Source organism: Miniopterus schreibersii (genome assembly GCF_964146895.1).
Source record: "Miniopterus schreibersii genome assembly, chromosome: 14".
Lineage (NCBI taxonomy): Eukaryota > Metazoa > Chordata > Mammalia > Chiroptera > Miniopteridae > Miniopterus > Miniopterus schreibersii.
The window spans coordinates 26,185,269-26,208,443 of record NC_138114.1 but is presented as its reverse complement, the minus strand read 5'-3'; the positions used below and the strand labels follow the sequence as shown (position 1 = coordinate 26,208,443).

The 23,175-nt window shown below is 39.0% G+C and overlaps 1 protein-coding gene across 19 annotated transcripts in view; it reads right to left on the bottom strand.

Moving 5' to 3' along the window:
- Positions 1–2,088: 2,088 nt before the first annotated feature.
- ANK3 (ankyrin 3) overlaps positions 2,089–23,175 on the bottom strand; it is a 530,179-nt gene continuing 509,092 nt past the window's right edge. For 8 of the 19 annotated variants that reach the window (XM_081157600.1, XM_081157601.1, XM_081157602.1 and 5 more), the window contains 4 exons: positions 21,996–22,662; positions 19,471–19,849; positions 8,892–8,969; positions 2,090–3,539 (listed from right to left, as the gene is read on the bottom strand). In XM_081157600.1, coding sequence (XP_081013726.1) covers positions 8,901–8,969; positions 19,471–19,849; positions 21,996–22,662 — 1,115 coding nt within the window. In that variant the 3' untranslated portion in view covers positions 2,090–3,539; positions 8,892–8,900. Of the gene's footprint in view, positions 3,540–8,891; positions 8,970–10,214; positions 10,275–10,396; positions 10,481–16,189; positions 16,277–17,692; positions 17,744–19,470; positions 19,850–21,995; positions 22,663–23,175 lie in introns of all 19 variants that reach the window. The other 11 variants (XM_081157590.1, XM_081157591.1, XM_081157592.1 and 8 more) reach the window with 4 other exon arrangements.

Genomic DNA, 23,175 nt, shown 5'->3' with positions numbered 1-23,175 from the left:
TTAGAATAGTCTGCATTTAATTGCTAAAGGACTGAAAGCTATAGGACCTACTACTAAGGATGCTAGTCAGAGTCCATTCTGTTATTGATTTATTTTGTATTGGTGCACGGTGAGCTAGGTAACCACGTAAATTAATTATGCCACTGTCTTTTGTCTCTATTACTAAAAGAATTCTTTTAAAGTTTGGCTCAAATCTCAATGCTAGACATGTTTATTTCTGGACTATCTGATCATAAATTCATGAGAGGAGCGCTGCCGTATGACTAGGAAATCACACACCTTTTAAAATGCTAGAATCAAGAACACCAAGACTCACTCAGCTTTTGGATCAGTGGCTTCTTCAGAGAATTATCACCCTGGCAATTTATATTTCTGGGCTTCTCACATATCCCTCTTGTGACCTGATGCTCATAAAGGCAAACAAACAACTTTTTTTATTTGCCCTGGAGAAAAAGCTCAGCCTTGATGGAACCCAGGAGGATACCAAAAGAACATGTTGGAACATCAGGATGCCACGGCAGTATTTATTAATAATTTTTGTGTTCAGTGAAGTGGATCCCCCTTAGAAATGGCGGAATAATCCTGCAGAGGTATTGCCATAACTTGGCAATTTATTAGTGATAATACATTTTAATTTAACGCTCAGGAATTTGGTAGGAATATAAAATAGAAAAACGGCAAATATCAGGAATCTATCATCATAGTTGGTGTTTTTTTATAGCAATGTCAATCAAAGCAAAGCTTAAATACATTTTATAAGCCAGCATATAGAAAACTAGATTAGGAATATATAATGCATGTCCCAGTGCTGGCTACTTCTCTGAGGAAATTTATGAACTCTTGCTTGACCTTAAGTTTAGCCCATCATATATCCCTAAACTCAAAATTTCAGGGATACCCAGATAAGTACACTTCATCAAGTTTCCAGCTCAGGATAAACACCTTTCTGTCAAAGACAGTGAGTCAGAAATTCCTAACTCTTAGATGGGAAGTTAGGACACCCGGTTTTACGGAGAGGCTTTTTGGGCGTTTTTAAAAACCTTTCAGCGGGGTGGGGGTGGGGTAGGGGATGTGGTAGGATAATTTTGGTGCAGGGGGAGGGCCACAGTCCATATTTGGGATACCATGCAAATGCAGTCTAGCCCTATTCTTTATGCAAACTAGATTTTCTATACACATGTTCTGCATTGACAACTCATTCCATCTGGCAGTAACCTTTAGTGGACAAGTAATATGTGACACTGCTGAGTGGCTCTAAGCACTTGTTTAATATTTATACGGGACTATTACTACCAAAGACGGTACCTACCACCATAATGTGGTTTGAGGACTAAGTGATTTAATAAATGCATTAAGAACAGAGCCTGGCATATAGTGAGCATTCCTATTTTAGCGATGGTGATGACAATTGCCACTGCTACTACTACTGCATGCCAGCCCTAGGCTAGAATAAATATAAACCACCATAGCCTCTGCCCGTTGAACTTATGTAGTGGCCGACTGCAAGCTTCAGTGCCGACCAGGCTAGCCAGGGCACACAAATATAAGTGAGGCTGACTGTGGTACCTGAAGACTACGTACCTGGCTGGAGTGGCCAACACAGCCCCAGCACGTTGCTGCCTTCTGGCAGTGAGGCCTGTTGTTGCCAAATCTTGCTTTTCAAGAGAAGTTAGAAATTGGGGTTACTATGTGAAATTTCCTAACTTCTAAGCACTGACAGTGAATGTCAATTAAAAAACAAACAATTACTTTGTGGGCTAAAAGCAGAGGCAAGCAGAATGGTTCCTAGAAGTGCCAGTTTATGGCTGCTGGACATGCTGGCTCTAATAGCCCCAACTCCCCACTTTTTGGGGGGCAGCACAACCCAGATGTGGGCAAAGTTCATCTTTCATTTGTGGCTCCTCCATGTAATGCTCAGAATTTGTAGGTTGGTAGTTTGCTGGGCAGAACTGAATATTAGGGGGCCATCTCTTTAGTGACCACAGAGGCAGAGGCACGAATAGGACTGGGGAGGATCAGTGCAGCCAAATGACAAGGAGTAAGACAGTTACCTTTTGCCAGAGAACACAAGGACACCGCAGAGCAGATAGGTGAAGAGTTTAACACAATTTATTTTATGTTTAAATAATTGACTAGGTCATCCAGTGTATGGTTTTTCATACATATGTCATTAGAGCTATGTGTCCATGAATGCTGATTTTATATGAATATAATCAACAAATTAAAGAATTTCACCAAAACCCAAATAAAAATGCCCTTTAAAACACAGCAGCCTTATTAACCTAATATGACACTGCTAGAATGGTTACAAATGATTGGCTTACTGAAAGGTGTCTACATCTTATAGCCAGTACACGATACAGGAATAATTTTACAGCGTGCTGCCAGTCTACTAGCTAAGGATTTCTGTTCAGTCCATTTTAAACACCCCTGACCGGGGCCTCTTATGAGCACCATCCACCTCTAAAGCGGCAAGCATTACCCCCTTTAAGCACTAACAGAGAGCATCCCCCCTCCCCCTAAAGCAACTACTGTATAGGTTATTTTTTTTTTCATTTTTAGGTCATTTCATTGGAAAATTGGCAATAGCAACAAATTTTAGATGAAGGGCTTTTTGTTTACAGAGAAAACCTTCTGTGTTGCAGTATACTGTAGTGTTTGCAAAATTGGAAAAGATTTAATCAAAATAAGGTGATACACATGCATCAAAATATTAGTATTCTGAAGAAAAATTTTTTTTTTTTCACAGAACTACAGAATTCCTCATTTTGGGAATTATTTAAATTTGCAGCAGATTTTAAAGATTTGCTTTTTTAAAATCAAGCTAGCAGTTTTGCATATACAAACATTATAATTGCTAATATACAAGAATCAGTGAAGGCCCCTCACCCACCCAGAACCCCTTCCTCTTCCAGGGTGAAGTCCCTTGAGACCTCTAGTATGTTAAATGCATCTGCAATATTCTGTTTGTGTTCTAAGAGGCAGTGCCTTATCAACATTTATTCTATTTTTCTGTTAGAATTTATACAGTGTTATTATTTACAGCAAAACTATAGATGTCTTAAAAAAGAAACAAATAGTGTTTATACCCTGACAGTTTGGGTCCAAGAAAAATAAGGCGAGCTGTTGTGTATTTAGTAATTTTAGTGTTTCTCTGTGATTTCATCAGTCCATCTCCTTCTGTCCTTTCCGGAGGCAGGAATTTCTTCCTTTTGCAAGTGACACCAAAATACTTGAGATAAACTGTTAACAGCATGGCTTCTTGTATATACACTGCATTGCTAATTGCACACGTGCCAATCCTGGGAATGAAAGTGAATTTCCATGCTCTGTAAATTGGCTCATGCTAAATTAAAATCTGGGTGGTTTTCTTTTTCTTTTCTTTTTGTGTAAAAAAAATCAAATAAAAAAAAATCATGCCATTAATGTGTGGAAGCAGCAAACACACACACCCTTCTCCGTGAAATTTTACTTCCTGCTGACATGTCTTCCATGAATTTCTCAATACTGGCAGTAAAAACACATGATCCCGCATGATCCTGTGGAAAGACAGATAGTAGGTAATGAGTTTAGCTTTTTCTTTTCTTTTTTGAAAAACAGAACTTGCCTAAGCCTTCCTTGCCATCCAAAAGAAAAGCCTCAGAGAAGGGGGGCCCTCTGTTTCCTAATGGGGTGGGTTAGCATGATACTTTGGACTCCGTCTATCTGCTAGATGCCTCAGAGGACAAGGCCCCAAGGGGGACGCAGGAAAGCTCTTTGAAGGCAATGACCTCCTCTGGGTGATCCTGTGACTTCTGTGTAACTGTTTACTCTACTTGTGGTTTTAGAGTCAGAAAGACCCTCTTCTAAATCTGTCTCTGAAGCTCAGGTCTCTTACTCAAGTGCTCAGGAAAGCCCTGGGTCCTCTGGAGGCTGACAGAGGTGCTCTCAGATTTCCACCGACAGCAAAATATGAGGGGCATGAGGTTTTCATGGGCACAACGGGCCAGAGATACGGAGTCAGGATACAGCATCTCAGTCATGTCTGTATGTTTTATGTCTCTCCCCAAAATGCAACTCTTCTTTCAAAAAGGGAGGCCAGTGCCATTGCTTCATTACTATGAAATTGCTTTTCCATATGCAAAATAAAATGAAAGGCTATCTTCAACCATTGGAAAGAATACTTTCCCTTTTCCTGCCCCACATCAGTTATGACAGGCTAAATTAATTTTATGTGAGTTTTTTTTTTTATTGAGGCTCCACTAAGATTGTCTTGTCTTACAGGATAATCCCTTCATAAAGTATCTGTTTTACAGCCAGTCTTCATATGTCAAAATAAATCATTCCTTGGCAGAGGTTTTCATACTTCTGTGCAGTATGTATTGTTCTTGGTATGAACTTGTTCTCTATAAAACAAAATTTTTCCTACATCTAGTCCTTCCTCCTCATTCGGTGTGAAGGTGACAAACTTGAATGCCTGCCTGACAACAAGACAGCCCCTCCTAGGGAAAACCTGAGAAAGGCAAGAACAACTTTAGAACAGCCCTGTTCACTGACCTGTAAGCAACAGGCTGCTTTCGTGGGTCTAGGAGAAGCTTCAGAATTATTTCCGTCAAGGCCCCAAAGTGTTCAGTGACCTTGATGTTTCCGTATCCTGAACAAGTTTCTTTCCCTTTAGATGGATCACCCAGGATACCTTGGCTTATGTAAGCATGTTAGTACAGCACTTCCTCTGCCTGCTCTGCTGCGGCTCTGGCTTCCTTTTTTGTATTAAAAGTGCTACTGACCTCTGTGCCCCAGGTCACTAATGCTTGGAGCCAAGAACACCAAAGTATCAATTCCTTCTGGGGTGATTTCAACACCTGCCCCCTCCCATGACTCTGCAGAGGCTCCAGAGAAGGAAAGTGACTCATTTGGGCAGGCCATGTCCCAGAAGGTGTGCAAACCAGAGTAAGGAGATCAGTATTTTCTCACCTCTGTTTTTACATTATTCCTAATCTTCCAGGCACCAGGCTTCTTAGATGGGCCTATAATGTTACCCTAGTGCTCTCATGCTGTTTTCTTAGGGAGAATCCTCAGCAATTTTCTCTAATGGAATCCCCACCCCAGACCCCCATTTTTTACAGCTTAGTTGATACATAATTTACATACCATACAATTCATCTATTATAAATACATAGTTTGATAAATTTTAGTAAATGCATGTAGATGGGCAACCCAGTTCAACTTCTTTTGTTTTGCTTCATCTCTTCCAAAAACCACTCCAACTTCCAAGGTTAATCTTGCAATAAGAAGCAAGGTCTTTCTCTTATCACCCAATGCAAATGACTGTTATCTCTCTAGAAATAGTGGATATGTTTCTCTAAATCTTAAAAAGAATGCTATTAATTATGCCCATTTATATTCAGGTATGATTTGGGTGGTGGTTTTAACAAAAAGTTGGGAGTCAGTTCCCCTCATAAATCTAATCTCTTTTGTTCTCAATCATGCAATCAGAGGGAGTTGGCCCCAACCATATAAAATGCTGACGCTGTATAAACTGTGATAAGAGCAACATCTGATGGGCAGGAGCCATTAAGATGACATTTCAGAAGAAAGAGTCATCTTCTCTGTCTGGGTTTAGATAATTCCCGGTAGAAACATTTGCATTTAGGAATCTATCTGGCTTTTGCAGGCCTTTCAAACACAAAGGTAGTAGAAACCAACTCAGAAAGTTAGTCATTCCTTTTAGTCAATTCAATATAATTTTTTTTATTTTAAGAAACACTTTTAAAACATAGAAAAAGTTACTCAATGGATTTTCATGGCGGTTTATATTTCATAGATGAATGTTGTCCGTTCCACATCACATTTCAAGTCAACAGTATGCTTGATTTAGAAACCACCTTTCCTCCTTATAGGTCCACACACCAGTGGCGTATAGCCCGTAATGCCTAGCTTAAAAAAAGAGGGGAAAAACCCCTTTAGCTTGATGTCTGAAATTCTCTGCAGTTCAGCCCAATGAACCTTTTCAGGCTTAATGCCCACTACTCTTCACTGGAAAGCTTTGTTTCCCACTCTCCAGTGGGTTTCACATTTGGGTGCACATTAACATTATCTGGGGAGACCAAAAAATCCCAATGTCCAGGCCATGTCCCCTATCAGTTTATTTAGAATTTCTTGGGGCTGGAACCCAGCATAAAAAAAAAACCAAAAAACTTTAAACACTGAAATCATCTAGAGGTGTTTTTTTTAATCAAGTGTGATAGCCACTGATATGACAGCACTTCTCACTGAAGTTTAGTGTACATACTGATCACTTAGGGATTTTCAAATGTGGATCCTGATTCAGTAGGTTGGGATAAACCCAGAGATTCTGCACTTCTAACAAGACTCCCAGTTAATGCTGATACGGCTGGTTCATAGACCACACACACCAGAGGAATCTATAGGGTCTAGATTACATGTGTGTCATCCACACAATGGTGTCCAACTTTTCCTTTGCTCGTGACTTTGTATCCACTTATACTTCCCTAACCTTCCTCTATATCTAACTCCCTCTACCCTTCAAGTCTGTTTCAAATGCCAGCCATCTCCTTGAAAGGGCAGACTGCTCTCCCCAATGAGATCCACCTTGGCAGGTTAACACTCACTCATCTTTAAAGACAGCTCTGCTTTGGCTTAAGGAAAGCCTTTTTTGATAGGCCTTCCCTAGAGCCTACAGAGAACACAGAGCATTTGCTACTCTAGTCCTTCCTTTCCCATCTCTCTTCTCCTTGCAGGGTGAGATTTCCAGAAGGGTGGGGGCATGGAGGTTTTATTCATGGTTGCATATCTAGCCTTTTCATTCTACGCCAAGTGAAAGGTCAAATATTTTTTGAAGGAATGAATACAATGAGCTAACTTTTTGACTCTGATAAAGTGTTGCCCTGGCAAGCATGGGCACTGTTGCCACTCGTGGCTTCCATATGGCTATGAGATCCTGAGCATTTCCCCCAGAGGCTTGGAATACAGCTATTCCACAGTTTTTTACAGTTATACCTGGGCACCTTCCCTTGCCACAGCCTCACTAGTCAGCCCTCTAATGTATTTGAAGAAATGTTTTATAGATTATGGCTACCTTAAAAACGAAATTTTGCTTTTTCTTAAACATAGAGACTGTTTTGACTATGTAGAGTACGAAGAAATTTACTACGGGTGGCCTTCACACAAACTTTGATTCAAAATTTGCTTTTAGGTCTTTAATAGTCATCAAATACTACTTAACTCTTACTTACATTAATAGTTAAGAGCTAGGTTCTGGGTAAGTTCAAATTTCATAGCTTTTGATCATCAGCTCTCAGACCTTGGGTTAAGTCATTTAACTTTTCAAGACTTCAGTTTCCTCATTTATAAAAAAGGATGGTAGTACTTATTCTATAGTAGTATTTTGGGGATTATATAAAATAATATATATAATAATCTTACCTAGTACCTGTCATACAATAATCATTTGATAGAATGACTATTATTCATAAATTTTAGAAAGATAGCTTGGTGTAACAAAGGGACCAGGCAGAGTATTAATAATGAGCTGTGTGACAGCAGAAATGTCACTTGACCTCTCTGAGACTCAGTATCCTCATCTGAGGAAGGAAGTAAACAAAGGCTTGGTTGAAGGACTACACAAGAAGAAAATGGAAAAGCACTTCATAAACTATAAATCACTGTATACTATGTACAAATCTTTATAGTGATTTTAAGCCACTGGCTTTTTCCTTACATTAAAAATAGGATGGCTGTGACTTAATATTAAAGAAAAGCAGGTGCAGGGCTCAGATAACTCAAAACTCAACTGGTTCTTCAATGGGAAATAAAAATTTGATGTCACCGTCTGAGACTCAGTGAGATTTGGCAGCATTCCACTTGCTTAGTTGTTCTGTTATTTAAAAAAAGGGGGGGCAGCCAGCAGGGCTATACAAATTCTCAATATATTTTCAAATTGATTTTTCCAGAGCACACATTCAGTGTCCTGGATCTCCAGGCAGTCTTGGACTCATTTCCTAGGTTCACTATGGAAGGTAAATACCGCCCTGGAGAGTAAAATGAGGCTTGCAGTCAAATCACCATTCTTTCCGCCTGACACACACAGTTTGCTCTACACTGAACTTATTTTCATTCATATGAATTCTCCTACTGAGTTTCTCTCTCCTTCGAGTGGTATGTATAGCAAGTTAGCCAAGGCCCTGACAATTTCTTTACAATGTGGATTATTTGTAATTTTAAAGCCTCTTGTATATTTAGTGCCCAATTCATTTCTATGTTAACATTCTCTAAAGGACCCTGGATGCATAGCACTGTCATAGTTTTTGGTGGCATTTATTCATGGATATTAGGTATATGTGACTCTAGAAAAATGGCTCAGCTAGTGTAGGTGACACTTCTGGTTCTTTCCCATCACCTATGACTGAATGAGATGTTAAACTTTAAGGGACATGCTAAAGCTGACTGACCTCTTCCATTTTCATTTCACTTATCACTTAGAATTGCTTAAATAGACCAATTCAAGACAGCAAACTCATGCTTAGCGTTTTATTAATCTGCTACATAGTGTCTTTCATCAAATTTAACTGTATGACACGCTCGGCCGGGCGGGCTCAGCGGTGGAGCATCCACCTAGGATCCAGGAGATCGCAGCTCGATTCCCGGGCAGGGCACAGGCCCGGGTTGCGGGCTCGATCCCCAGTCGGGGGCGTGCAGGAGGCAGCCGATGAATGACTCTCTTATCATTGATGTTTCTCTCTCTTTCTCTCAAATCAATAAAGATATATTAAAAAAAGAAAAAAAAAAGAGGCAGGGCAAGGTCTCAATCACTTCCTTAGTGAGGCCACTTACTGAGTGTCACAGGGAGTTAAGGGCTGCTGTTGACACGAGCGCGCATCACCGTGACTCACCGTTCGCTGTTACGAGTGGCCCTTCTTCTCCACGTGCCGGATTTCTTTCTTGGTCTTCACCTTATAACCTTCTCCCTGCTTTAAAAGGAACGCACACGTTAGGATTTCACAGCAGGAGTGTTCCTTATGAAGCAGTTCCCGCTCTGGTTCCTTGAGGCTGGGTTAGGATAAGGGAAACACAGTTTAAAGCACTTTGTCACTTCATGTCCAAAAATACAACATATTGGCTTTACCCACACAGCTTAGCGTCATCCAGGCAAGCTAGAGAGCACCGTCAGAATGAAGGCATCACTGTACTTCACCACATAATTCAGGTTAGTGAGGGATCGAAAACAGGAGCAGCCTCTCCATTTCCTGTCGTGAGCTAGAAGAAATCATCGCTAAAGCTCTCAAGGCACCCAAACCCCAAATGTAAAAAATATTACTTAATTATAATTTATGCCTTTTTAAGCGAGCAGCATTTTAAGCGATCTGTTGTAATGAGACTGAAAGTTCTCAGTAAACCACTAATCACAACTACCACCATGGAAATGCTGTGGATCTAAGGGACTTTTTTTTTAAAGTTTAAATCTGTGGAATTACCACCCCCCTCCTCTTACTCCAGACCAAGCAGGCACCCATTTTCCATAAAACAAGACCTCTCTTCACCGAGCACCAGGGACACACTTCTCTGAGAGCAAAGTTTTTGAACAAATACTCAGCTTTTACCCTACTTATAATGGAAAACATAGTAGTAGCCTTTCCAATTTTCTGATTTAGTCCTGAGAAATTTCCAGTCTTTTTCTTACGTAAACACAGACTATTAAAGTTTCTGTTTTTAAAACGAAAAGGGCAAAGTTCTGAGAAAAGGAAAGAAAAAATAAGTAGAAGTGTTTTCTCTGGGAGATGGAGACCCCTGTAGAACATACTGCAGAGGGAACATGTATTGATTTGGTATATGAATCTTGAGCTTTTCCCCTTCCAGCATTCATATCCAGAGCACCGCTGGCTCCATCCGCGCCCAGGCGGCAGGGGTGGGGCGCTGCCAGGGGGTGCGGTGGTGGCAGAGGGTTTGACTTTTTCTAGGAAGCTTGAACGGGCATGTTCTAACCTCCATAAATGAATGCATCTCTCTGAAATCTCTGAGGGTAGTAAAAGTATATAATGTTAAAGAATGTTAGGAAGAGAAGTCTTTTCTTTGACCCTGATCAAATGCACAAGATATGAAAAGCAGCAAACGCTCCGAGCCGCCACACTGCAGCCGCCAGCCCGTTAGCAGCAGGTTCTAGCGCGCTCACAAAGCTTCCAGCCTCTACTTTCTCTGGGCCGGGCCCTCTCCATTACCGCGTTGTCATGTTTTCTCTCTGGTGGGATAACGATTCGTCTTATCACTTTCCGAGTGATCTGTAGGAAGCAATAGTGAAAAGGAGAGATTTCCCTGTTTTCTGTTTCAAGAGGTGGACACTACAGCAAACACACAGAACGTCTACATTCCAAGAGAAGTATGAAATCCCAGTGACGATTACTTTTCTGGTGACGAGGGTGCCTTCTTCATCAGTAAATTGTTCTTCTGTGACAGATTCTCCAGGAATGTTTTTTGCTTCCTCTCCCTAAGGGATGTGCATAGAGATTAGCAACGTGCCGGGTGGAGGGACCTCCACACCACTCCATACACCACACACATGCTCTGCGGAGTGTTAGAAAAAGAAGGTATGAATTCTACTTGCTATTCCCGTGCAGGGGAAAGGCTGGCTCCACCGATGGTTATTTAGCAGTCAACAACACTCAAAGCATTAAGCCTCAAATATGTACAAGGGTGATGGTTAGCAGCAAGCTCCAAGAAGGAAGAATTTAAAAACACGTAACTCTAGAAGGGAGGGTTACACATTGCTTTACAAAGAAAAAAGTTTCATTGGTTGAAAAAAATTTAGCTCTAGTTAGATCATGTCACGTTCAGTACAACCCATTTTTATGGACTGCATTATGTCTAATTTGAATTAATATAGTACATATATACTATATTTTTTGAAGCACTGTGAGAAAGTTCAGGAAAATATTTTTTTTAAGACTGAGCCTTTCATAGGTCTTGAATGAGAATAGCATCTGATGAAAACAGTATCCTGAAACTAAGTACTTCCAGCAAAGGGATCCGATGTGATGACTGATTATCTAATCTCCATTGCCACAGACGAAAAAAAAAAAAATCAGTACAAAAGGAATTTAAGATAGTATCTTTCCATTAGTGACTGTTACCTGGTATAGTAGGGGAAAAACTGTCGGAAGACCTTCCTCTAGTGAGTTTAAAAAAATGGAATAAATTCTTTATTCTCCACGGTGGGCTCATATTTTCCTGCTCATAGGAAGCTTGGTAGATTTAGATGGCTCCTTAATATCTATTACTTTTCTGATTGTATAAGAAGAACCACCACTCAGAGCAAAAATAGGACTGTATTTGCAATACATGTCCTTCAGCACTGGTATTCAACTTTAGGTTAGAGTCACTTACAGTTTTGGGGAACAACGACAAACATCTTAAGTACAGACCTATTCTAGAGACATATTTACCTATTAGTCAAATTTTTTTGTTGAAAAGGTGACCTGGATAGTGCTACACAACAGGTAGAAAGGCAGTTTTGGTTTAAGATGACAGCATACAGACTAAACCACTACTGTGTTTTGCTAACAAAATCCTGTTTTCACTCTTCTTTCTTTTTACAAAGTGACTCTGTATTCTTATAGATTGTGGGCTCATAGGTCATGACAGTGTGTGGGGTCATGACATGTGACTTATCTTACCTCAATTAGCACAATTAACAGGAAGGAAACTGGAAAAATGTAGAGGTCTCATAACTTCATGAAAATCTGCAATAAGTTTTTATAGGAGTATTATTTATACTTAATATGGTTGGTGTCATATTTGGAGAAACCATTTTCTTTTCTTTTCAAAGTAAAGGCATAAAGATAGTAGGAAAGCTAATAAAAGGTCATGAAAGATTTCACTATAGTGTAAATATGAATAAATGAAATATTTTTGAGCTAACTCTGGGAAATGTCCAGCTCTTAAGTGTTAAGAGGATCCCAATAAAATAGAATCCTGTTGGATATATCACGAATGGACCCTTTTGTGGTGAAAGATGCCATTTAATTTTTAAATTGTTTGGATAGTCTCTGAAAAACATGTCAAGTGGTATATTCATAAGCATATAGTAAATATATATAAGCATACTGATTTATATTAATAGCCTTAGAAAAAAGCAAAGCCCTACTTATAAGTAACAAGTCGTATAGGTTGTCGAAATCTACTCTGGCATTTTCTTTGTTTCCTACTGAAAATTCATACTGTTTATATATAATTAAAGGTATAGGTATATCACTTAATCTTAAATAGCCATTAAATATAGTCCATTAGTGCTTTAATGAAGACAAAATAACTTGTCTGATTATGTAAAAACTCACTAAAGTAGATTAGATAGTAAGGAGTCACAAAATACATTTAAAAAATCATCCATTTAAAATTTTCTCTCCTTAATGAGAGAAAATAACCTCCAATTAGTTTCTAAAGTTCTTGAAAACAGTCTGTGCTTTTAAGTAAAGACACCCCCCCCCCCCCCCCCGTCTTATTGATGGCACTATTTTTGGCAACATCCTCCCCCCTGCTCCACCCCAACACATATTTTCTTTCCTATTTCAAAGGAAAATTACAGCACATATGGTGCTACAGTATCATCCCTGGTGGCACCTTAATGAAGACTAACTGTACTTCCCTTTAAGCCCTGCTGAAGAAGTGCATTTTATAATTTTTTATTCTTCTCTCCTTGAACTTTTGAATAAAGGGAAAGAATAAGTAACTGTATAAAATGTACCAGTATGCTTTTATGTACACAACATTAAAACTTCAACTTTCCAAAAAATGGGGTGGATATCACATGTATGGCACACATAACTTAGCAAGTTACTAAGCAACATGTATAGTATAACCCCTTTTTATATTCTGAGAAACCCACTTGCTAAGGATGTTGCACATGTGCACATTGACATATGTATATAAAAACAATCTGAAGCTCATGAACAGTGGTTACTGTCGGGCAATGGAATGGGTAGATCAAACTTTATATACTTTGGAATTGCTTGGTTTGGGTAAAACATGCACATAAACTCTTACTCTAAAAATACCGTTGAACTCTATAGTGAAAATTCAGTTGTCTGAATCTTCCCAAACTTCTCCATAGTTTGGCTGTGAGTTGTTTTAAACATTTTACCTTTCCAATCACTGAATTTGCTAAGCAAATAATGTAAAACAAGCTCATAGGATTGGTTAATTTACTTAAACTGCTTTCAAGTATTTGAAACCACTGTGATATTGTCAAATTTTGTAGAAATAAATAGGAGTTTGTTAATTTGATTCAATCCTTAGCAACTTAAAAAATAAAGAGAAAATTATAAAATTACGCTTTCAACCCACTCATTATAGAAATGAAACGGCGAAGACGACAGATTTGCCTAGATTTATGGTAATGGAATCCTGAGCACACCATTGCCACTTAAGTGGCAAACAGTATAAATATGCTGGTTTAGTCCAAGGTTAGATAGCCTCTATGAAGTAGGTCGAATTCCTAGCATTCCAGCTCCATCAAATAGTTTTCAGGAAAGATAGCCCAATATTGCCCTCTTCTATGCCACTGGGAAGATCTAAATGGCCAAGTGTCTAATTTAGTCTAAGAAAAGATATTTCTTTTTTGTTTGTTCTGGAAGAGAAAGATGATACTGTGGAAAAAGCAAGTAGAAGACACTTCACTAGAGGGCTAGAGATTAGGTTCTGATCCCAGGACCGCTTCTGCCCTGCTGTGATTCTGTATATATTAACTTGTCTCCAATCCTCAGTTTTATCATCTAGCAAAAGAAGAGACTTTAGTATTGATGACCCCTTTAGGGTTTACTATTCTCATTTTATGGTTTTGACAGCGATGGTTCCCACATCACATCTGCCAGATACTATTGTAGTTTCAAGCTCTTTTACATTAGAAAGATATTAATGTAGCAGTAAAGAGAAAAGCAACAGAAGTGTGACCCTTCTCAACTGTCCCGAACATCTGAACAGAAAAATGTTAACCTGAACGATTCTCTTATACGTAACTTATAGTTTCTTGTTATACCTATAGTTTCCAATGATAATCACAGCTATTCTTTAGCTTTTGATTTCTGTCACATATAGAAGACATTTTTCAGAGCTTATTGGAGTGATCCTGGTGCTTACACAGTGCTTTCCCCGCTGTAAAACCCGTTCTCTGACAGTTCCACTCAGTCTCCCTAGAATTACACCGACTTCAAGAAGCAGGCGTCTGGGGAGAACACCGACTCCTCGGTTTTATGAAGCCTACACCATCATAGTGTATTACGGTCTTTTAAACTTAAGTTCTTAATTAAAAAGTTAATGTATATAATTAAAAGTTAAACTCAGATATGTAGTAACTGTCACTGACTTGGGGGGTGGTGGTGATGTTTTTATTGGTTTTAGACAGGGTTAACATTGCTCTATCTTCTGCCCTCCCTGTTTTTTTGCAGGATTGTTTATTTCCTTCTGTCCTATACAGGTGTACAGTTGTGAGAATGTGAAACACAGTTTTTCCTGTATTATTATTTATTTGTATTACAACTGTGAACCTACTTTTGCCCGCCCCTCTATAGAGGAAAGTCAGCCTCCATAATGGGCAACTGTTATACAGGAATAAGGTGGGCTTGGGTGCAACACGAGTGTGTCCTGTGTTAAGCAGAGAAGCGTGTTACACTACGTTTGGTGTGCGTTTCCTGGACGTGCCGCTTAAAAATACCGTTTCTCAAAGACATCGATTATGGGAATAGCAAAGCCTGAGCCCAGAGTGTGGCTTTACCTCCTTTGGAAAACTGAATTCTTTCTTTCCTTTGATTCCAAGAAGACTTGGGGAGCGATTATGGAGAGCAGGCTGAATACTTGCCAATGTGCTGACACCAATAAGGAGTCTGGCCTGCCTGCATGAAATTCTCAGAGAAGTGATCCGCCCTTTTTCTTGAAAGCTCCCTATTGAGCTCACGGTTGATTGGGGGATAATGTAAGATTTATACAAGGACTGATCTTCTTCTCTAATGTTTCCCGAGCCTTTGAAAAACTGTACTAGGGCAGAGTTTCTTCTCTTCTTTCATCTGATCTACATGGAAAGTACAAGCAGCAGGATTAAGAAGTTTTGGATACCTAAGCCAACGTGTCTGCTCCCTGTTGGGTCTCCCGATACTTTAGAAATGGGTGATAATTTGATAAATGGTTTTCAATAGATATTTCCCTTCCTTTCTAGAGCTGCCAACCAAAGAGCCTCAAGTGATGTGGACCACAGCCAGAGGACTGTGCATGGAAAACAGCTTCCTAGTTCGCTGCACTCAATTATTTTAACATCAAGAGCGATCTCTATAGATAGTAATAAAGACAAGCAGTAGACTGAGAAACACTCTGCTGGACCTTATCATGTATAAGGTCAGTGCTTCAAATGGCCTTTGTTGGGGAAATCAAGATTTATTCAGTGTTCAACTGTGCTGTAACAGGTAAAAATTATAGTTTTCACTTCCAGTAAAAATTGCTTCCCATACTTGTACACAAAAAAAATCAAGGCTGCATTTTTGTCAAGTTAAAAACCTATTTCATTTATTGGGGCAACATTGATTAATAAAATTATATAGGTTTCAGGTGTACAATTCTATGATACATCATCTGTATATTGCATTGTGTACCCACCACCTAATGCAATTAACCCATGTTACCCCAATAAGTTTATTTCAGAAGTTTTTGCTTGATTTACATTATGTCACATCTTTCCAGGCTGTAAGACCAAAATTCTCAGTCACTGATTGATAAAGAACTAGTTTTCACTTAAAAACTGTTAAGGCAGTAGGAATTTGAGGCTGAGAAGGAAGCCTTTTAATTTTCTTAATCTCTTTCTTCATCTTACCTCATTACAGCCCCTGAGATTTCAATTGGACATTTCATTTGACACGGACTACTTTCTCACCAAGACAGAATCCTTGTTCACACGTATAACACTGCTCCAGGGAAAGCAGGATACGAGTCCCAAGAACTCTCCGATAAAATCCAACTGCCACATGTCAGACACAGGCCCAGACAGCTACGACCAAGCAACACGACTTTTTCCCTTTGGTTGTTTTTATAAGCTTCCAAATGTGCAAACAAACATAGAGGGAGGCGTTTAGTTATCAAGCATGCTGAATTTTCAAAACCACAAGAAAAGACTGTCTAATAATGCAGCAAGGCCCCTAACGGTCCGGCTACAGGATACCTTTATAATCAAACGCCGGCGAATAACTCGGGTAGTGACTCTCCGTTCCTCCTCTGAGCTTGAATCACTCTCACTGTTTTTCAAGTCCTGATAAATGTATTTTTAGCATAATTTTACCATCACATTTAAAATAAAAGACATTCTGAGAAGGGAAATCAAAAAAGAATTACTTTTACTTGCTGGTTTCCCCACTCTAAGGAAAATCATGTGTATTTGTGAAAATGTTTTTAAGTTAAAGAAAATTTTGAGCAGGATTCTAAGAGAATTCACTCTATGTATGTATATATGTTTACATATAATTAATATGTACCTAATTACCTTGATTTTTACCTGTATATATTTATGTATAAGTATATGTAATTATTTTGATCTTTACTTGCATATGTATACATAAAGACCAAGGTAATTAAGGGATATTAAAAATAACAATTATTGAGACATTTTGGTATTAGAAAGTAGATGCTACTACTTATTAGTTTGAAGAAACACTGGTATTTTGGCTTCTACTTAAATGTCATGGTGAAGAATATTTACTGAATGATTTTATTCCTAAATTTTAATGATGGAATTCTGAAAATAATTCTGGTAGCCTCAGAGTTAGAAGCTGTAGTTAATATCCATTAGAAAAATCAATGGCAGTATTGGTAACAGGGGGAAAAACCCCCAAGTAAAATGGTTATGGGAGGTGTAAATGCTAGCTAAAATGATTTATGAAATATTAGTCAAGTAGATAATAAAGTAGGCCATTTTCACCAAAGGCAAACTTAAATATATAAAACTATAATGTCGTCCTTAACTTTGTAGGAGATTTCACCTGAACAGAACATCCTTCTGAATAACACGGTATCAGATGGAAACAGTTTTCGAGGTGCTTACTCCGTGCAAAGATACTGGCTGCTAACTTTCCTACTACTTTTAAAGCTTTTTAGAAAAAGGACCATTAAAAACTCAGGACACTTAGAATGACCTAATATTGTGAAAGGAGGCCCTGCAGTGTTTCAAAAAGGCAGAAAGACAAAGGTAAGAGGAATTCATATTGTGAAAGAAAAGAAGTACTAATCAGCATTCAGGGATTAGTAGATTAGATGAGGCAAAGGGAGAATTCTACAATTCTGTATATGGTTAATTCAGGTAAACTGGGGAACAGTTTTCACTTGGGTAAATGTAAAAGCAGAAGAACAGATGCTAAAGCAAACACTAACAACAAATCTAGATGGCAAATTATATCATAATCCATCAAGAATCATCTGAGAGAACAGACTCACATAAAGAAAAAGTGGCCACTTGGCCAGTGTTTTTCGTTTCTACTCTCTGCCTGGAGTCCATGCTAATCTTAAGGTGAAGGGTAGACAGAATGTGGTGGTAGGATCTCACCAGGATTCCCTTCAGAGGATTCTCTAGGACTTGGTAAACAGGGTTAACTAAGAGGCCAAATGGAATTTTCTCAGTACTCCTTGCCATGGGTCACTACATGGGAAGAGGTGGAAAATAGCAGAATTTTACCTTGTAACAGCAGACAGTCATCCGTGTAAGAGCCGCACCCGGACTTTTGACCTGATTATTTAGGGAACAAAAAGGGGGCTGTTTTCTGAAATCATACATCAGGTGACTTAGTTGGTTGCAAGCCACAAAAGACCCAACCTGAACATCTTTGGATTTCTTGTGAGGTCAGGCTCATATCTATCAGAAGCTTGAACTCCATTATGAATTTTTATGTAATAGAGTAAGACCAGTGACCAATACCAAAGGCATAAATTCATTTTCCAAACATTTTCTAGTAGTAATTATTTTGCATTATTGATGAACTCAACTAAGTTTCCTTTCAGGGTTAAGAACTTTGTTTTTAAACCCTCTTTATGCCTTCTCCCTGGTTCCCCAATAGCAAATCTGTACGCACATGTACACAGATGAAAGTGCTTATTTATATTTACAATTTGATTTCAGAACTTTCTATCGATTTTGATAGGCTTTTGCAGGATAAATTTTCATAGTTAAAACATCTGTATGTTATTGTTCTCTATATTTTGTGTGCTCATTTTAAAAGGGAAAATTCTACTCAAAGTCACACTGCTTACATATACTAATAGTTAAGTAAAGACAGAAATTGATATTCAAAACCACATTTGTCCGGAAGGAAGTGAAAGAAAGACCTGACAATTTTTACTTCCTCTCACTTGCCCTCCTAACAGGCAGAAAAATGGTCAAAAGATAGTCTGCAGAAGGGAAAAGGAGAGGATATGATTAGTAGATAAGCTGACAAATAGCTTCTGAGTGATTGGGAGTTTATACACCTTTTTAAACCTCAAATTAATCATGCACTCATTTGACAAAAGACTTTTTGCTACCTGAAACATAGTGGTGGATCGTAAGTAAACTAGACATTTTAGGGAAAATGGCAAGTGCTACTATTCCAAAGATGTAGAACTCTCAATCTATGTCTATTGCATAGTTCATGAAAACACATAACATTTGAGAGCAAAAAAACAAAAATGTAGAAAATAGAGCTGCTATTTATTTTCTTATATGCGTCTGAGTCATAATTTCAATTTAACTCTAAAATATCTAAAAATGATAAACCTCAATGAATAAAACTATTAGATGGTACCACAAAAGCATACAAATACAGAGAGCAAGCAAATAATTCTACGGTAGCAGGTTTTAAAATTATTAAAAACAAATATTAAGATAATTATCTACTTAAGATATAAAAATTATTAAAATGATACTTCTAACTTTAATTTTCTAAATGCTGTCAACCAATAGTGGTATATACCCACCTCATTTTAGGCTTTCAAACTATGTTTCTTCAATTTTTGAGAACACATTTTCAGACAACAGACCTTACAAGGGTAGAACTTTTAGATGAGTTGCATGCTATGAACCCTTTAAATTATGCAAAAAGAACCAGAAAAGGTAAGAACAATTACCCTCCTTGCAGAAGAAAGAAGATTGGATTGGGAGTTAGGAAACCTAAATCCCAGACAAAATAATACTGGATCTTAAATTAGTTACTTAACATCTCTATAGTTTTTATCCCTCCTAAAGCTAAAGAGATGATTATTTCATTTTTCCTACCCTATGAATGAAGATAAGGTCAGAGAGCTTATGTTTTACTCAGAACTTCCTTTACCCCCAACATCAGTGTTACAATTTTCGATCACGCATTTATAATATGGAAATAGTCAAGAACCTTGGGTCAGATGCTCAACATTAACCAAAAGGGGCGAAGCATCAGTACTTTCAGTTTAAAGGACAGCATTCTGAATAGGTAGATGACGTACCTTTGGCTCAGACCCACTGGACCCCTCTTCTTCGTGGAGGTTAAGCCTCGGCTTGCCATCTGCAGGAGAAGTCCTACTCATCTTTTTCACACTGACAGGCACACAGGGTTTAGGCTCCTCTAGGACAAACTTGCTGGTTTCTTCCAGAGATTTCTGATATGCTGCTAGGGATGATGCTGGTTCCTCAACACGACCATATCCGTGTAGTTTTGGTTTCAGAGTTTCCTTAGTACTCTGTCTCCCGACATCATTTTGGGGTTCTGGAAAGTAAGATTTCGTCTTTGCTTCTGGAGCGACTTCTGCATGGTTCCCGTTTGCTTCAAATTTTCCAGGTTCTCCTTTGAGATATGAGGTAATGGAATCTCTACATTGGTCTGGGCTGCAAAAGGTAAAACGTAGAAATTTAGAGTGGTAACACGTGGCTGAAAACGGGACTACATTTTTAACAGCTATGCTTTGAACTGTGTTTGAAGGCAAAATAGAAAGGCCTGAAAACTCTGGTCACTGGATTTCCAACTGTGAGGGGCAATTGTGGATCTGGGTGTGAGGGTGGAGAAGTGCTGGGCAGGCTCCAGGGAGCCTGGCGCTCCAGCTCCCAACCTGGCTAGCTATGCTGTCATTGTTTGTGTTTTGTTCTCATTGCTCTTCTATAGCCACTTGAATTCTGTATCTTAAAAAGTAACCCTGAGCGGTTCATGGACGGCTCAGAGTTCCAGACCCACTAACCTAAAACAGGAGGATATCTGAAAATGCTTTTATACTGCCAGTGAAAAAACTGCTAAGTGAGTTCCTTTGATGAGACCTCTGGCATCCCCAAGAACCCCGAATTCCAGTCTGTGTGTTTCCAACTGTATCACCTTTACTCGGCTCTCATCTTTCTATGCCCCTGACCTCTGCTGACACTCGCTGGTGATCAGGGTGTTGGTGCTCACCCACTGCTTCGCCTTCCCGTAGGACTATTTTTCTTTCAACTATGAAAAATCTTTCTCTTCTAATACTTTTAAAATTGACTTCTAATTTTTACTCATTTCAGCATAGACTTTTATTTTGTGGCTTGTATAGTTTTTAGTGTCTTTGCTTATTACCTGTAGAATTCTGAAGGCAATAACTAATGCAGTTTTACATGTAAGTAAGTATATATGTGTTTATGCTTATAATCAAATTGATTATCTAAACACAGTTATAAAAAATATCAATGGCATGCCCTGTTCTGTAGGTGTAAGGACAAACATTCCCAGTGTATTGTGAAGAACCTACAACATAACTATTTTTAAGTCTGTGTCCTGATATACAAGTACAAATTATGTGACTGTATCTGAACATAGACATCCAAATTAGTGCTCTTTGCAATTGTCTCTTTGGTGAGCACTTAATTCATCGATGCTACCCTTCTGCAAAATGAGTTTTGTAAACTCCACCTTTGGGAATTTTTATGGAGCAAGTGACTAAATGAACATATTAAATTTGGTTATGAAATAATCTGTTGGGTTTTTTTGGCATCCAACTTAAGTTTATCATTAGTTGCCATTGAAATAAATTTTAGTCTGATGTGTGCATAAAAAAATAATGCGAACTATTACTAAGAGACTATTCGCACCAGTCATTTGGTGTGCATGCTACAAGCTTTCTTTTTCAATATATAAACCTGTTTGAGGAAAGTAGTCATTCTTATTTTTAAAGCTGATTAAAGTGACATTCTTGCAGCTTAGAAATTCATCCAAAGTCACAAAGTGCAAATCTAATGATGGTGAGATTTGAAACAATGTCTGTAGGACATTAAGCTCCCCCCTTTCTAGAGTAAGGCCACTATAAAAAGAACCAGATTAATAATTAGGCAATTATATTGGGTACAAGCAAGTTTCTATCATGGCAATATTATTTGGGATAAAGAATTACATATACTATATTGCAAAACACTCATGTAGAAAAAAGGATATTATATAAAATGTGTTTTTCTTAGTATGGTAGGAAGGCAAATGACTTTTCTTTTTCCTTCTTCGCATTTTCTACGTTAAGACATTTAAAAAAATGTACGTGAAAGAAATCCACCGAAATTTTAATGGTGGTTATTGCTAGATTGTGGGATTGCATTGATCTTTTAAAAATCTGTATTTTTAAAATTTGTATAATAAGCATATGCTTATGTTTGCAGTCAGGAAATAATAGAAATGTTTATATTTCTTTAAGAGACTTGGAATTTTATCGATTACATTATTCTGATTGAGCATTAATTACTGGGTATGTGAAAATAATACAAGTACTAAACTAGAAAAGAGTGGTCTTCTGAAGTAAAAAAATACATAAATCTTTGGCATGTATGTAAAACTTTTCGCAGTTCACTTCAGGCTGCCAATAGTCTGAAGAATTCTATCTGAGCTTAATGTAACTTTCCCTCTCCAGATTAGCAGGATTACCCAACCTTTGGAGCATGCACTATCCCCGCAGTGGAATGGCCGTGCGGAAAAGCGCCTGTTTGAGAGGAACTGTTAACATGCGACCCGATCGGTCTCCCCGCGGCCGCGTACCTGTCGTCCAGCCGGTCCAGCAGCGCCCCCGGGACTCGCCGGGCCGGGCCGTCGGGGCTGCCGCCCGCCTCGCTCTGCCAACCTGCAATTGAAGACATTGCCAGTTCCGCCTGCCGCACGCGCTTAAGGATGGCCTGCACTTTCTCCTCCGTCATCTCCTCGGACACTCCTTCCTCAAGCTGAATGTCCTCAAAGAGACATCGGAGCTGTTCTTCTGTCACCTCCTCATCAGGACCAGGGGTTGGTTCCTCCTGCTGCTCAGAGCTTACTCTCATCTCCCTAGCCTGTTTCAGTGGCTCCGCTGGCGGGACATCTTTCGGGGCCCGGGGCACGCGTCCAGGGTGCTGCGGGTACTCACTGGGACACACACTCGCCACCTGGCTCCCGCCTCTACCGGCCGCTTCGGGCGCTTCTGCGACAGGCCCCGCGTCCTCGAGTCTGCTGTCTTCTAGGGAGGTGTCTTCTGCAGCCACGACCGGAGGCCCGGCTGCCGAGAGCTCTGCGTGTCCCCGGGGGGGCGCGAGCCCGTCACTCAGCCTACTGGGGGTTCTAAAGGGGGACTCTAGGCTAGAGCTGTCGCTAAAGTAATCGTCCTGCTGGAAGGGGGTGGGCGGCGGGTAGTGCAACCCTGTGGGGGTTTCCAGCTCCGCTTGAAGGGAAGGGTAACCTGGGGAAGACAGTACATCGGACTGACTGGAACGAATTGAGTACAGCAAGCAAAAACACACGGAATGACTGAAATTATAACAGGCATGAAAATGCGATGAGTTACAGACGGGTAAATGTATTGCTTTAGTTCCGTTAAATGTAACACAGCAAAATAAAAGACGAGTGCAAACTATAATAAAACAGAATATTAATTTATAGATGATCAGGTTTGGTAATTCTAATACAATAACTTAAATATAGACTAATTTAATCCAATATAAAGTTATTTGATATAAGATACATTTCTTCCATGGCCAAATTTATCATCTTTCAACTTTTGGCACAGAAAATCCATATTGTGGACTAAATACGGCAAGCCACAAGAAATCAATTTTTATAATTACTTATAACTTATTTTAAGAACAGTGCATACGAGCAATTCTACCTGACTCTTAATTTTTACTTATTTCGCGTGAAATTAACAGCAAAGAAAAATGAATTTAATCTTTGGAAAGAAACGATTATTAGATTT